At 40.2% G+C, this 15,194-nt stretch overlaps 1 protein-coding gene across 2 annotated transcripts in view; it reads right to left on the bottom strand.

Annotated features, from left to right (window-relative positions):
• Nucleotides 1-270: 270 nt before the first annotated feature.
• The window catches only part of dph6 (diphthamine biosynthesis 6), a 212,506-nt gene continuing 197,582 nt past the window's right edge, over nucleotides 271-15,194 (bottom strand). For both annotated transcript variants that reach the window (XM_052025476.1, XM_052025485.1), the window contains one exon: nucleotides 271-1,968. In XM_052025476.1, coding sequence (XP_051881436.1) covers nucleotides 1,850-1,968 — 119 coding nt within the window. In that variant the 3' untranslated portion in view covers nucleotides 271-1,849. The remainder of the gene's footprint in view (nucleotides 1,969-15,194) is intronic.

Raw genomic sequence — 15,194 nt, 5'->3', positions numbered from 1 at the left:
CACATTCCAGCACCTGCAGTTTTATTTGTTTTCAATTAATAAACTTACATCACTAAATATATATTTCAATCATGGCAAGCATAGGCAGGATTAATAAAAAGTAGATGCAAGAACAGGTTTCCTGTAATAGTGAAAACAATACTGCAAGCACGAAAGAGGGCAATGCCATGGAAAAGCATTAACCACCCAGATCGACCAGCTGCAAGTCCCACAGTGCCTTAGGAGACTTTTTTTTTAGATGTATTCCTGTGGAAGAAAAAGTCTGCAATACCAACTGAATAAGCAAAATTTAAAAGCCAGCACTGATAAGCAGCATTTTTTATCAATATCAAAATCTTGCTTAACCATTTTAAAAGGCTTTAAGAATAGTTCAGAATCACACAGATTAGACTTGGTAGAAGTAGCAAGTTTCCTTCTCCAAAATACATCAATGAACCAGTAGGGTTTTTGACAAGATAGCAGCTTTCATGTACATATATTTTGGTGTTAGCTTACAAATTACTAGTTATTGCATTCAATTGAACATAGCTCTGGGTTGTTGTGTCATAACTTCTGCAATACTGAACCTTTGTTAATGATGACAGTGGATGTCAGCTATTTTCTTATTGTTTTAAAGAACAATCTTATGGGTATTTCACACTCAAAAGAAGAACATCAATAATTCATTGTTATCAGAGACGTGTTCAGTTACCTCAGAATCAGGTTGTTCAACCTGTGCAGTAACTTGTGCAAATTTATTGCACAACATATAAAGCTAGTGAAAATGAATCTCTTCCCTAACAGGCTCTAAAGCATATTTCATAACACTTTCAAGTCACAGATCAAAATGACTCCCCAGAGAGATTGAGCTTTAATCGCTAAGTATCTTTCTGTTTTATACAAATACTGGATTAAGTCAAATAACAAAGGTCATTGTTTGCAACAATTTTCTGATCATGTGGTGCTGGGCTCTACATTTCAGATATTAATCTCAGATGACTCAGAAAATCCATCCAGTAGCTAGAAGGTGGCCACACAATAGGACAGTCACGTTCAGCCGTAGGACTGGGCTGAGGAACTGACCTTGACCAGGATGATGGGGGAATTGGGCTTCATGATCATGGAAAGTGAGCCAGCATCTCCATTTCCCATGGCTACCAGGCAAACACAAGAGGAAGATGTTTAACATCGGTGAAGCTGGTTTCAGAGTTGGCACTCTCTGTCACAGCTCACAGACGAGGAATGGCATGGTGTGCAATGCCTCAGAAAACTTACTCCAACAATTTGTCAAACCTATTACATGGGGAAAATGAGCAAGGTTGTTGAATGTTGGGATGCGGGAGTGGTTGCAGTTGGGAATCAAGACTTAATTTCCAAACAATTGCACTGCCCTGTTTGTAACTCAGTTTCTGATAATTGATAGTATAATAATGTTTCTCTGAAAATGAGAACAGGTTTAAAAATTGCTATAAAATTAAAATGACCTTCTTTATTTGTCCATCATAACTTTAATGAAAGAAAGCAGTTCCCATTAGAGTTTATACACAGATTCAAAAACTGATTGATTTTCACTTGACTGACTTTATAGACCAAATTCAATAGCAGAGCCAGTAATACGCAACACCTTTTCTCTCTGTGCTTTGATCAGTTGCCAGTATATATAATGGTAAACTTGGCCACGAACAAGAAGCCCTTTGTGACTATTTAGACAGGGCGTTGATCGCAGTATGATTTGGAATTCTTTCTTTTGTATGTCGGAACTGCTACTGTAAACACAGGTGGAGATCTGCTTTTGTTTCCATTTATGTAAAGGGAGGAAATGGATTTATAGTAGCTCATAAGCCAGCATTCTCCATCCTGTCTTTCGTCCTTAGTTGCTCAGCCAACAAGCAACATGTAGAATTTCTCGGCCAGGCAAATCTGTGGCAGGCACCAAAATCAGTGGCGGAATCCTCGAGCCCAGTAAGTCTTCCAGGGATCTTGCCAAATCTAAAAATAACAATGTTAAAATCATATTGTTTAATAACTAATTGCATTCATTCATAAATTGCTGCAAATAATAACCATTTTAAATGTAATAAAATAGAGAGCACACATGGTTAAAAAAATTGTGCTTCCTGAAAGTACTGATTTCATTAACTTTCAACAGGGTGAGAAAGAACTTAATCAAAGAAGAAAGCTCTTTGTCTCAGCTGCCTCTAAAAAGAAAATGTATTCAGTCTGGAAAGCCGCGCTGCACTTTGTTTGCAGCATATGGCAAGCTGGGTTTCACAAACCTCACATCAAACATCTGAAGTACCCAAGGACTATCCCTCGGAGTATAAATTCCATACATGGCTTGTGCTGTGAAGAGGGGTCCCAGTGGGGATTAGATTCCTGGTATTAGGGTAAGAAGTGATGTCCCTAAAGATGTGCCCTATGGTCAGTGGAGCACTTAACCCATTGACCAGGCCCTATATGATTATTCACAAGTTATTGATGTCTCTTGGTCCCTAGCAGATTGTGGAATATTCACATCTCCTTACTGTCAAAGCATATGGCCACTAATTGGATGCATTAGAAAGACAATAGCTTTGGCTTCATTGATGCCAAACTAAAGACCTACGGTGAATGACCCAAGACTGATTGTTTTTAATGCATGGTTTGCCTTCTAGCGAGTGATCATTAATTAGTTCCTACTTTTCTTTTCTGAGAACTTTGATTAAAAGCATATAGCCATAGTCCTTCAGCTGAAAATTTGTTTTTGAATACAAATAATAAACATAGAATGAAAATGCAAAATTATTACATATGAACTGCATAATTCCTTAAATACTGAAATCTAAATGCAGAAAAATGGTTGCAGTTGCTCTAATTGCAATGCAATGACTGTCCTGTAAACAGAACTGTAGGATCACAGTTTTAACATTAATTGTTTTGTGCCTCTGGAACTTTCAGATCTTTTATAATGTATGAATCATTCCAACCTATTGTTAAGGTATAATTGTTTGCTATGGATATTTAAAAATTGCATATATTCAAAATTCTTATCTTACACAAAATGTTGACCATAAGAAAACTTAAATTGAAATAATGATAAATTATTAATAGAGTACTTGCTGGTTGCCTTCAGAGATGATTGAAGCATGATGAGTATTCAATAGCACAAAACTAATAGTATCAAGTATTTTTACAGCCCAAAAATGAGCCCTCTTCTGAAGATTTTTGTGACTTGAACTGATGTGTTCATGATTTACTCAAATTGCTCACAGCACAAAACATTACATTGTGCATGGTTCAGATGCAAACCAGTTTCATGGTAGGTTTTGCAGAAGAAGTTCAGTTCCCATGAAAGTGGCCCTTGCCAAGAGTAATTGAGGATCATCCTTCGTTTGAAACACTTCTGCTGAGCAAAAATATCACATTAGTTGTGGTGAATGCCAGTGGCTAAGAGAAATAATAAGGCCCAAGGTAAGGAATGCCAAGTTTGGAATGTCAATGCTTTTTGGGTCCTGCATCCCAGGAACATTTACAAGAATCATAATGTTACTAAAATTAAAGCAAGAATCTAAATACTGAGCCTTTCACGGTCATGAAGTGAAATTTTGTCAGAATTGTCTGGTGTAGCAGACTGTCTTAGCATAACTTTACATATATTCACAGTTTATCTTGTTCTGTACCCTTGGCAATTATGGTGCTTTTTTTTAACTGTTTACTTGGGAAATGCAAGTTTAGTTTGGTTGATTTAAACAGCAAAAACAGAGCAAGACCAGCTGAATAATAACCTCAGGGTGGTGGTATCTAAAGTAATTGGATAAATCAGTTGGTTATACTCAAAAAAAGCACCTCCTTTTTCATATTTGGTGACATGTTCTCTTATTTGTCATTGCACAGCTGGTATCAATGTATTTTCGGTAAGAAGAAACTGCACGGAAGCCTTCATTTTGCTCATCATGTTACTTCTGGCCAGGGGGCACATTTGGAATTTTGCCTTCTACTGTGGATTTGCAGCTAATTAATTAACTAAAACTAGCAGATTAATACAAATCTTTTGGGGCCTGAATGCTTAAATTATTAAACTTTCAATTATGCACTTGTCTCCATGGGGTATTTAAAAAATTATATTATAAATGTAATTAAGTTTTGCTTCTTGGCAGCAATGATTTATGCAGGTTATTTTAAAAGGTCATTTTTTTGTTTTTTTCCATGATGGCTTCTAATATATTATTGGCTATGCCAGTGTTCTGTTGCTACATTGATGGGACCACCCACTTAAGAAATATTGTATCCAATGGGCACGTAATCAAATCCTGTGGCTGCAGTGGTCATAATGTTATACTACAACAGGAAAGAAAAATATAAGTAGCACAAATTTAATACAGATGAAGTCAACGCAGTACTGTGATGCCATAGGAGATGCAAAGCCTAATCATTGCAGTAAAAAGTAATAAACAGCGGCTACCAATATATGAGGGGAGAAGCTCAAGTGGTCTCACCTTGGCACTGCCATGACGCAGGGAACACAGGATTATCCCAGTGCATGGATGAAGGTATCAATTACAGCTAAATCGTCAATTTACTTGGCCACATCAGTATCTGGGATTAGGGCCACTGTGGAAGCTTGGTGTTCTTTCCTCACAGTTGAACATCACAGCCTCGGTATAAAACGAATTTCATTGTGCTTAGAAATTCACAAGTGCCGCCCAGTTTTATTGCTTGAGCTCCTGGATCAACCTCAACTAATGTCCAAAAACAATAATGCCCTTTTGAAACTCCACACACAGCAAATACAGATGATGAAGGGCTGCAAATGACTTCATTTGTCCAAGGTGGGAAGGGGAAAATGATCAGCATATGTCTGATCTTCATACTTTGAAGGCAGCTGTAGTTTTAATAGGATTTAATAGCATTGAATAACTGATTTCTGGTGGAAATAGTATAGACAATTGAAAACTGAAATACTATTTACATTCTGTTTCGTGGCCTGAAACAATATAGTGAATCAGTACAATGCAGAATGTATGGTTTGATGGCTTTATTGAATCATATTAAATGTGAAGATTACATGTTCTTCTGGGGTATGTAATTCCAAAAAACAAATCATCTGGTTAGATTTTAAGTCCCAGGATCTTGCATTGGATGTTAACGCAGTAATGGGTCCAGACAGCAGGGAAGAAAATCTGCAAGCTGGTAGTTTGAGCATGCTCTCAGTTTCTCGTAATCCTCAATGTACGTGGGCTGTTCGTGTACAAGCCTTCAATTGCCAGAACCAGGTTCATCAAATCTTGGGGCAACATATTGCAAAATTACAGACTCAACAGTCATGGAGAAATTGTGCTTGGGTCGTCATCCTTCATTAATTAATTTAAAAAAATGGAGATGCATTGCAAGATATGGGGAAGTTTCTATCTTTAACTGCCTCTCTTACACTGAATGTTTTTCATTCAAATCCCATTTAAAGCCATGAGTGTAGCAAAACACGTAATGAATATATAGAACGTTATCTGGCCTTTTCTCTTCCAGAGATAATTAAAAATGCAATAGTCTAGCATAGTTGCTGAAACTCCAGAAACCTGAACTCACATAGCACTTCATACATTCCAAAGTTTTCCCAAACCAAATAATTCCTATTGAAATGCAATTATTTTTATGTTGGCAAATATGGCAATCAATATGCAGACAAGGTCCATCAAATGATGATGAGATTATTGACCTGTTGACTTCTTCTGCAGTGCTGATGAAATGAGAGGAATGCTGTGGGATCTTGTAAGGCACGTCTGCATTGGGTTAACGCCTTGTCTAAAAGCTGATCTCCCTGTGGGTGCAGTACTGAAGTATCCGCTCAGATTATTGCTCAAATACAGAGGTGAGACTGGAGCACGTAACAATCTGATTTAAACAAAATTATCACCATTCTGTCACAGTGACAGAAAGATTAAATCTTCTGCCTATTGATTTACAACTTCTAACAATACATTCAGATCTTCACCCTTCCATTTTCATTTTTCAGGCAGCAAGTGCTGCCGATGGTTCTCCTGGTGAGATTTACAGGTCCTCTAGACCCAACTTCTCTTGATTGTCCCATTATCATACTTGCACTATCTTTGTTACTTAATCACTCCTGTATCACATCACAGAAATTTCCAGGTGTTCTTTTCTCCTTTGCTCTGAACTACTTCTTTCTTTGCCTTTGTATCTGCTTAAAAATGTACATCTTTAACTTTTGTGAGTCCGATGAATGGTTATCCACCTGAAACGTCGTTTGTTTCTCTCCAGAGATTTAGCCTATTCTGCTGTTCCCTGTATTTTGATTTTACTGCTGATATCCAGCACCTGTAACATATGGTTAATTTTAAGAGAAATATTATTTCTCTTAATTTATAATTACCTTTGCCAACATAGTAGTTTTAAATTTCAAATTAACAGAACACCAAATCCATTATTTTATTGCAATTAATATAATGATTCCTTTTTTCACGATAATCCATTACCCCACTTCCTCAGACACAAGAGACTGCAGATGCTGGAATCTGCAGCAAAAGAACCCGAAGTTCGTGGGTCAGACATCATCTGTGGAGGCAGAGAGATGGCCGACGTTTTGGGTTGAGACCTGGCATCAGGACAAGTCCATCACCTTTTAGCCTTTGACTTTAGCTCCACCCTCCCCTTCCCCCAACCTGGCTCCATATGCCCATCATCCCCCTCCTCACCTGGTTCCACCCATCACCTCTCAGCTCCTGCCTCACCTCTTTATACTGGCAATCTCCTCTCTATACTCTCAGCACCGATGCAGGGCCTCAAACCTGAAATGTCCACTATCCCTCTGTCTCCACAGATGCCGCTCAATCTGCTTACTTCTTCCAGCGTGTTGTTTTTTATCCCGCTTACCGACGTCGAGTTCCATCTGCCACTCTACAGCCCATTCACTTGTCCTGCCATTACCCACTGGCACATTTCTTGATATTTTTTAAGGAATTAACTCCACCTTTTGTTATTGTATCTTCTGCAATTTTGAAATCACCCCACAATCCCTACTTTCTCTCCAAAGTCCTTGGACATGTCGTTGCTGCCCAAAGGTATCACCATCTTCCTAGCAAGACTATGACAGCGAGCCATAAAAATGGAATCATCACTGAGAAATCCAGAAGGGAATCTAGGAGAAAGTTCTTTACCTCAGGGAAGGTAACAATGTGGAAGGTACTATGTCAAAGAGTAATTGAGGTAAATAGCTTGGATACGTTTTGGAGAAAGTTAGATATACCTGTGAGGGAGAAATGAATAGGATAGCTGATCGCATTAGATCAAGATGGATGTGAGGAGGCTTGTGTGAAGCACAACGCTGGCATGGTTAAATAGTGCCAAATTGCCTTTTCTGCTGTGTGAATTCCATGTAATTCCAATTAACTCCATGTTTGAATCTCTGAAATCTGATTTTTGTTCCTACCACAGTGCCATCCCCATTCTTTGTCACAGATTACACTTGACAATGGTGCATTACGGTTCATTTCTTTTGACCTTTCTGCAGCTTTCAAGTCAATTTACTACTTAATCTGAAACCTCATCTTCACTGCTGAAAACCAGCAGAACTGTTTTTACACAGTTTCACTCTTACTTATGGCAAGCACGGCTTCCATGTCTGTTCTTGCTCTGGAATTGGAATTGGTCTATTATTGTCACTTGTACCGAGGTGCAGTGAAAAACTTGTCTTGCATACTGTTCGTACAGATCAATTCATCACACAGTGCATTGAGGTAGTACAAGGTAAAAACAATAACAGAATGCAGAATAAAGTGTAACAGCTACAGAGAAAGTGCAGCACAGACAGACAATAAGGTGCAAGGTCATAATGAGGTAGATTATAAGGTCAAGAGTCCATTTTATTGTAGTAGAGAACTGTTCAATAATCTTATAACAGTGGGGTAGAAGCTGTCCTTGAGCCCGGTGGTATGCGCTTTCAGGCTTTTGTACCTCTGCCCGATGGGAAGGGGGGAGAAGAGAGAATGTCCGGGGTGGGTGGGGGTCTTTGATTATGCTGGCGGCTTTACAGAGGCAGCGAGAAGTGTAGACAGAGTCCATTGAGGGGAGGCTGGTTTCTGTGATGTGCTGAGCTGTGTCCACAAGTCTCTGTTGATTCTGTCCTTGGCCCACTCCTTTCCATCCTGGGGATATCATCTACAGAAATGGGGTCAGCATCCTGGTGGGTACTTACACTGAGTTCTACCTATTGATACTGAAAATCTCTTCCAACAATTTGCCATTTGCAGACATAAATAATCCAGTGTTCTACTCTGAATTGGAAGCCAGCTCTCTGCTCTGTTATTGTGTGACGCATGCAAAACTCTGCTGGTGTTACCCTAGCTCACAACAAGCAGTCATAGCGAGATACAGCACAGAAACAGGCCCTTTGGCCCACTGGGTTGGCACTGACCATCAACCACCCATTTACACTAATCCTACTTTACTCTCCCCACATTCTCATCAACTCCCCACAAGATTCCACCACTCACCCATACACACCAGGGGCAATTTACAGCGACCAATTAACCTGCCAACCCGCACGTCTTTGGGATGTGGGAGGAAACCCATGCGGTCACAGGGAGAACGTGCAAATTCCACACAGATAGCAATTGAGGTCAGGATTGAATCTTAACCTCTGGCACTGTCAGGCATCAGCTCTAATAGTTGTGTCACTGTGTTGTCCTCAAACATATACCTCATATTTACCCATCATTGCTGTGAAAATATATATCAACACCTCTGGTGCCGTCTGTATCAAGTTTACATGTTCTCCCTGTGACCAGGTGGGTTCCTCCAGTGCTCTGGTTTCCTCCCACATCCCAAAATTGTGCAGGTTGGTAGGCTAATCAGCCACTAAAATTTGCCTCTTGCATCTAGGCGAGTGGTAGAATCTAGGGGGAGTTGTTGGGAATGTGGAGAGAATAAAATGGGTTAGGGTAGGGATAGTATAATAGAAGATGCTTGATGGTCGGCCTGTTTCTATACTGTACATTTCCACGGCTCTACAACTCTATCATAGAACATAGAACACTACAGCACAGTATAGGACCTTTGGCCCACAATGTTGTGCCGACATTTTATCCTGCTCTAAGATCTATCTAACGCTTCCCTAAAGAACATAGAACACTATCCTTGCTGAATTATATTGGCTCCTGGTCCCAAACACTCCCTCTGTTTAAATACTGTTCCAATCCCTCAGTGCTTGTACCTGGCCCTATACGTGTAACTTCTTTCACACCGACAATGCACCCACTCTCAAATCTTGCACCATGGACCCCCTGTCCCTCCACCCCACTACTGGCTGATGGATAAGTATGACTGTTTGCTATGAGCTATGAGAACACTAGCAAAGTTTTCATGGACTACACAAAAACAAAAAAGAAGGCTGGCTTGGAGGACACTGGATTAATTGAGTTAGGTTAGGTTCTGTAATCCATGGTTACTCCCACAACCCCTTGCAACTTCACGTCTTCTGGGACATTCTGTGCGAGACACTCTTTTACAGCCAGCTCTTTGTCACCCCACCAAATATTTCATTATTAGGACTGATGCCCATTTTTCTCTGAGAAGCATTATGGAACACTTTCCTATGTTAAAGGCACTGATATGTTAAGATGAGACAAACATAACATGATACTTTCAGCTACATCCAATCTATTTGTCAGAATATAATGGTGAATAAGCTCCAGAATGCTCCAACTTTCACAAAGTAACCACCAAGCAGCTTTACTGGATTCCTCCTTCCCTTTTCAAGTCCTGTCTGTTTTTATTTTCTCTTATCATCTTATTTTTTCTAGAGAAGAAGTGGATGTGAGACTTGTGAGATTCTTTCCTTGTTCCATAAGACTTCAAAGCAAATAAAAGTTTTATTTTGGGTATTACATTTGGAATCGTGAACTGTTCCTTTACAATTTTTACCTCAAAGACAGGGAACACCTGTGATTAATTTTATAGGTGGTTTCTAGCATGAAAAGTAGTTTTCTTTCCTCAAGAAATTGAATAATCTTTCGGTCTTTTTGAAGTGATTTAAACATAGATGAAAGATAAATTTAAATCACAATGCTGTTTCTGATTCAGTAATATCTAAAGCAATCATTGCAGATTTCTCTCCTCATCATCAACCAAAATTCATTAAAACTCTTGGTTCTTGCAAGAAAGACAGTGAGACATTCTTTAGGATACAAAGACAACTATGTAGGTAAAATTCTTATAATATTTTACATGTCAGCCTGGTTTATTTATGGAATAGTGTTGTCTATTGAAGGCAGTGAAGCACTAAGTAATTGAAGGAAAGAATAGTTGTTAACCTGGAATGCTGTATGAATTGGCCTTAGAAGGAATTGCAGACAAGACCCAAGAGACTGACCGGTTAAAAAAAAACATGCTGTGGAGGCTTTCTAATAGAATATAAAGAACAGCAGCAGTTTGAGTCACATTCTTTAGGGCTCCTTCATTCTCCATAATGGGGCTAGCCTCTCCTGTCCTCACTCTAACATTGCTATTTGCCATCCTCTGCCAAGCATTCCCTCCTCATCTTGAGTTGTCCAGCCCAGGACATTGTCCAAGTCTATAACTGTTACCTTTCCTTGCATGAACCTTTCTCAATACCCCTAAATCCCAACACAATCCTCAATGCTGAGATATCAGACTTCCTAGAAATATTTGAGTTCCTTTAAGGCCTTTGACTAAGTCAGCAACATCAAAAGATATGAGCAAAATATATTGAAACAACGTAAATAAAATCATATTATGTAAATGATTTAGGATATGCTCAACTTAGCACTCAAATCGAGTGAATCTGATTTGGTATATTAATTCCCTAGTTTTAAACCCTCATACTTGGAAAAACAGAAGAAGAAACATTAGTTGTTTCTGGTTTTTTGGTAAGTTAGCCCAGATTCTGCTGGACAAGTCCTCGCCACCCCCCTAAAACAACGATGGAGAACTGGATTACAACATCACTTCTTATCCACCTCATAAATGTGAAGCGCATATTCAACTGTTCTCAGCTGAAGAAAGCTATGGAAAAATATGTCCAATGTTACTTTAGTTGATGCCTTGAACCCAATCCAAATACTAAATTTAATAAATAAATTTATTTGCCATCGTACAATGGTTTGATAGACTGTTCAGTCACTCGTGGCATGAGATAATTTGCCAGGATTATCTATTAAATCATGCCAGTTGGAAAGAATCAAATAGTCAGTTTAAAACAGCAACATTAGTAAGAAGATTAACAACATTTTAGAAAAGCATGTACAGGCATGTATTCTAACGAGCTTCATTTCTGAAGGTATTGGCCAAGAATTTCCCAGCTGTATGATCTGCCTGTCTTTGCTAATCCCCTACCCACTGGATCTGCACTTAGCAGGAGTGGATATCCTGGTGGCAGCTACTCTAACTGGAGCCCCCTGTACAACAACGGACCTTCAGGCCAGAAACAATATCACATAATGGGGTTTGAACAAGCAATGTTAGACTGGCTCTGAAGCCTAATCAGCTGTTAAAACTGTTAAGCAACTCAAATGCTTATCAGTGTGTCTGCCACTCAAAAACATTCAAAATTCATTACACTGTTAAAAACATGATTTTAAAACCACTTAACCAACAAATACATGTAATTTAGCTCAATTAATGCAAGATATGTAAACGCCCTGAAACGCTCCTCTCTCCCTCACAGCTGTCCTTCTCCAGTGAAATGAACAGAGTCACTGAACCTGCCCCAGGACCAAACTGACACTGGTTCAGTGGGCAGATGTTCCAGAGCAGGAGGCCAATACTCCCTGAAGAGTCAAACATTAAGCTGTTTGAGACTTCAACGTTTGTGCGTTCTTTTGCACAACTTCTCAACTTCTTTATGGTTAATGTTGCAAGAGTCCAGGAGTTCCATGAAGAACTGCTGGCACACCACAGAAGTTCTGTGCCTATATACTTCAAAGATTAAGCTTTGGCATATTATTTTTCATGTTATGCAGTTTTACATTGCTAGCAATCAATACTCTGATTCACATGCAAGCCCAATGGCTTTAATCAAGGACATGGCAGCATGTTGCACACAAATTCCAGTTTAATGCCAAGACACTGTAACAGCGGAATTGGCCAATTAGGAGGATCACACAGATTTTAAAACACTGCAGTAAACAGAATTTGGAAAATCATAATTGAAATGTTTTCAGAACGAGTAACTTTGACCAGAAGCATCAAAAGTAAGCAAGCACAGTAACACGAAACCCGAAAATCAAAAGAAATCAGGGGCAATTTCATGTTGTTGAAATGCAATATTAATATTTTACATGTATTTAATTGAAAGAAAAACAGCTACAGCATCCACTTTCTTTCACATTTTGACACATCATGTGATAAACAGTTTCCCAAAGCCATGGATCTAATTTCATCTCTGCTGTAGTTAATGATTCCTTGGTGGAAACTCAATGGCACTAGAAAAAAGGGCAGCTTGTCTCCATTTGATCTGGTAGAAACCGCAGTGGAAATTAATGCTTATCACCACGACTGCAGTGTGACAAGCCTGCACAAAATGCTGAGCTCAGTGCTAATTCAAACACCACTGGAATAAGCCGCCAAAACTCTCATCTACAGCTGTAAAAAGGGTGGTGCTTTGTGGCTACAAGTGTGCTGGATGTCATTTCAGAGCTCACAAAACTCTGCAGCAGGAGGAAGCCATGTGGAGAAGCAGAGTGATCGACTCACAGGGAAGCTGTGTTCTGTGTGTTGTCTGAGTCTACCTGCCTGTGATGCTGCTGCAAGCAAGTTTTTCATTGTACCTGTCCCTCACCATACCTGTGCATATGACAAAAAATTCAACTTGACTTGAAAGGCCCACTGTTGAGAGGCATTGGGAAGAAGCTGCCACAGAAATGATTGTCAAGAGTCTGGTCTCAGGAGTGGATTTATTACAAATTTAATGTTGGACTCTTCACTGGAGTAGAAAATTGCTGCAATCCTGCAGCTCTCAGCAGTCTTGGGGACATAATCTTGCCAGTTCTCAGGGTTTTCTTTTAGCTGTTTTGTGGGCATGGTTTATTTGGCCCACCAACATGTCAGCATTACATTGTACAATGTCCTGCTGGCAATCAGGGACTCACCAAATACATCTGGGAAGACTTTTGGCGGGAAGTCAATGGACCACCAAAATTAATGGTGATGGCTCGAGACTAGCAGCAAGTTCTAGCTGCAGTTTTGGGTGAAAACTACACCATAGACGAGGGAAGATGAAATGGGGAGGCTTCAGGGAGAACCTTAAGGCGAATCGCAACTTGATTAACTCAGTGGCAGCTATTACAGTATATCCCTCACCTTTCCTCTGACACGGCTTCTTCTGCATTCTCCTACTGTGGTCACCTGTTTGATGACGGCCGAGTCGCATTGGTGCCATGTTATGCAGCATGGAACAAGTCACTACAGTTCTGGAGGACTGGAAAGTGGGGCACCTCCTGATCAAGGAACACTCTTTATCTGGTTTCTCCAGTGATTTTCAATAACTTCCAAGTGAACTTTGAGTCTGGGATCTACGTTGTCTTCACCTACAATCTTTGCCTCACAGGTAAAAAGGCACATGAGGTAATGAGTACTGGCTTGTGTCCTGACTGCATTATCCTCAACTCACCAAGAACTTTAGGAAGCAAGAACAAAGGAGGTTGTCCAGCTTCTGCGTTTGGTTAGGTGCAAAGGACCATGGGCCAGACTTTCAAGTTGCATGCCATTGGAAGTGCAGCTTGAAAGTCTGGCCATGAGCTTTGTCTGCCTTCTTGAACTGCTGCAGTCCTTTGGTGACAGTAGATCCACACGTGGTCGGGTAGGCAGTTCCAGGATTTAGACGCAGTGACGATAAAGGACCACTGATATATTTCCAAGTCAGAAAGATGTGTGACTTGGAGGGGAACCTGCAGGGAGTGGTGTTCCCATGGACTTGCTGTCCTGTGCCTTCTTGATGGTAGAGGTCGCAGGCTTGGGAGATGTTATTGGAATAATCTGGGAAAATACTTGCAGTGCATTTTGCAGATAATGTACTCTGTAGTCACGGTGAGCCATTGATGTTGGGTGTGAATGTTTAGGCTGGCTGATGGGATTCCAATCAAAGTGGCTGATTTGTCCTAGATGGTGTTGAGATTCTTGAGAGCTGTTGGAGCTGCATACATCCAGGCAAGTGGAGACTGTCCCATCACAATCACAATCTATTTTACAGATGGTTAAAAAAGGCTTTGAAGTTGTAAGAAAGTGAGTCACTGCAGGATAACCAGCCTCTGACGTGCTACAAGCACTTTGATCACTTTGCACTAAAATGGACGTTGCTTTTTTTTGTTCTAATTGTTTCCTTTCTTATAAAAATTGTGTATAATTTATGTTTAATTTATGTTTTTCTTGTGAATGCTGCTTATATGGTGCTATGTGCCTGTGATGCTGCCGCAAGCAAGTTTTTTATTGCACCTGTGCATCCATGCACTTGTGCATATGACAGCAAACTCGACTTCAACAATATTTATATGGCTGGTCCTGTCAAGTTTCTGGTCAATGGTGACCCCAAGGAGGATTATAGTGGGATACACACGGCAGTAATGCTGTTGAATGTCAAAGGTATGTGGCTGAATTCTGATTGGAAGGCAATAGACATTGTTTGGCACTTGTCCAAATGTTGCCCATCGTTTATCAGCCCATCCCTGAATGCCATCTAGGTTTTCTTGCACACAGCCATCAACTGGTTCATTTTCTGAGTCACAGACCTTGAATTCAATCCTTGGGGAATATCACCACATTTGACCTTATGAGGGAAGGAAGATCATTGATGAAGTAGCCGAAGATGTTTGGGCCATCAATACTGCCCTGAGGAACTCATGCATTGATGTCCTGGGGCTGGGATGATTGACCTTCAACAACCACAACCATTCAATAACCATCTTCCTTTGCTTGAGGTGTTACTCCAGACACTGCATTGTTTCCCTTTCAATGCCCATTCACTACAGTTTTACCAGGGGGCCTTGATGCCTCACTCAGCTGCACATTGCCCTGCAGTCAAGTGCTGTCACTCTCACCTCATTTGTGGATGTTTGGACCAAGCCTGTGATGGATTGAAGCTGAGTTGTCCCGGCAAAACCCAAACTGAGCATCGGTGAGTAGATTATTGGGGAGTAAGTGCCTTTTGAAAGCCCCTTGTTGACACCTTTCATCATTTTACTCACAGTGGAGAGTAGACTAACTGGGAA

Source organism: Pristis pectinata, chromosome 1 (assembly GCF_009764475.1).
Source record: "Pristis pectinata isolate sPriPec2 chromosome 1, sPriPec2.1.pri, whole genome shotgun sequence".
NCBI lineage: Eukaryota > Metazoa > Chordata > Chondrichthyes > Rhinopristiformes > Pristidae > Pristis > Pristis pectinata.
Note: the sequence above shows the minus strand (reverse complement) of the source record. Positions and strands in the feature narration are given on the sequence as shown.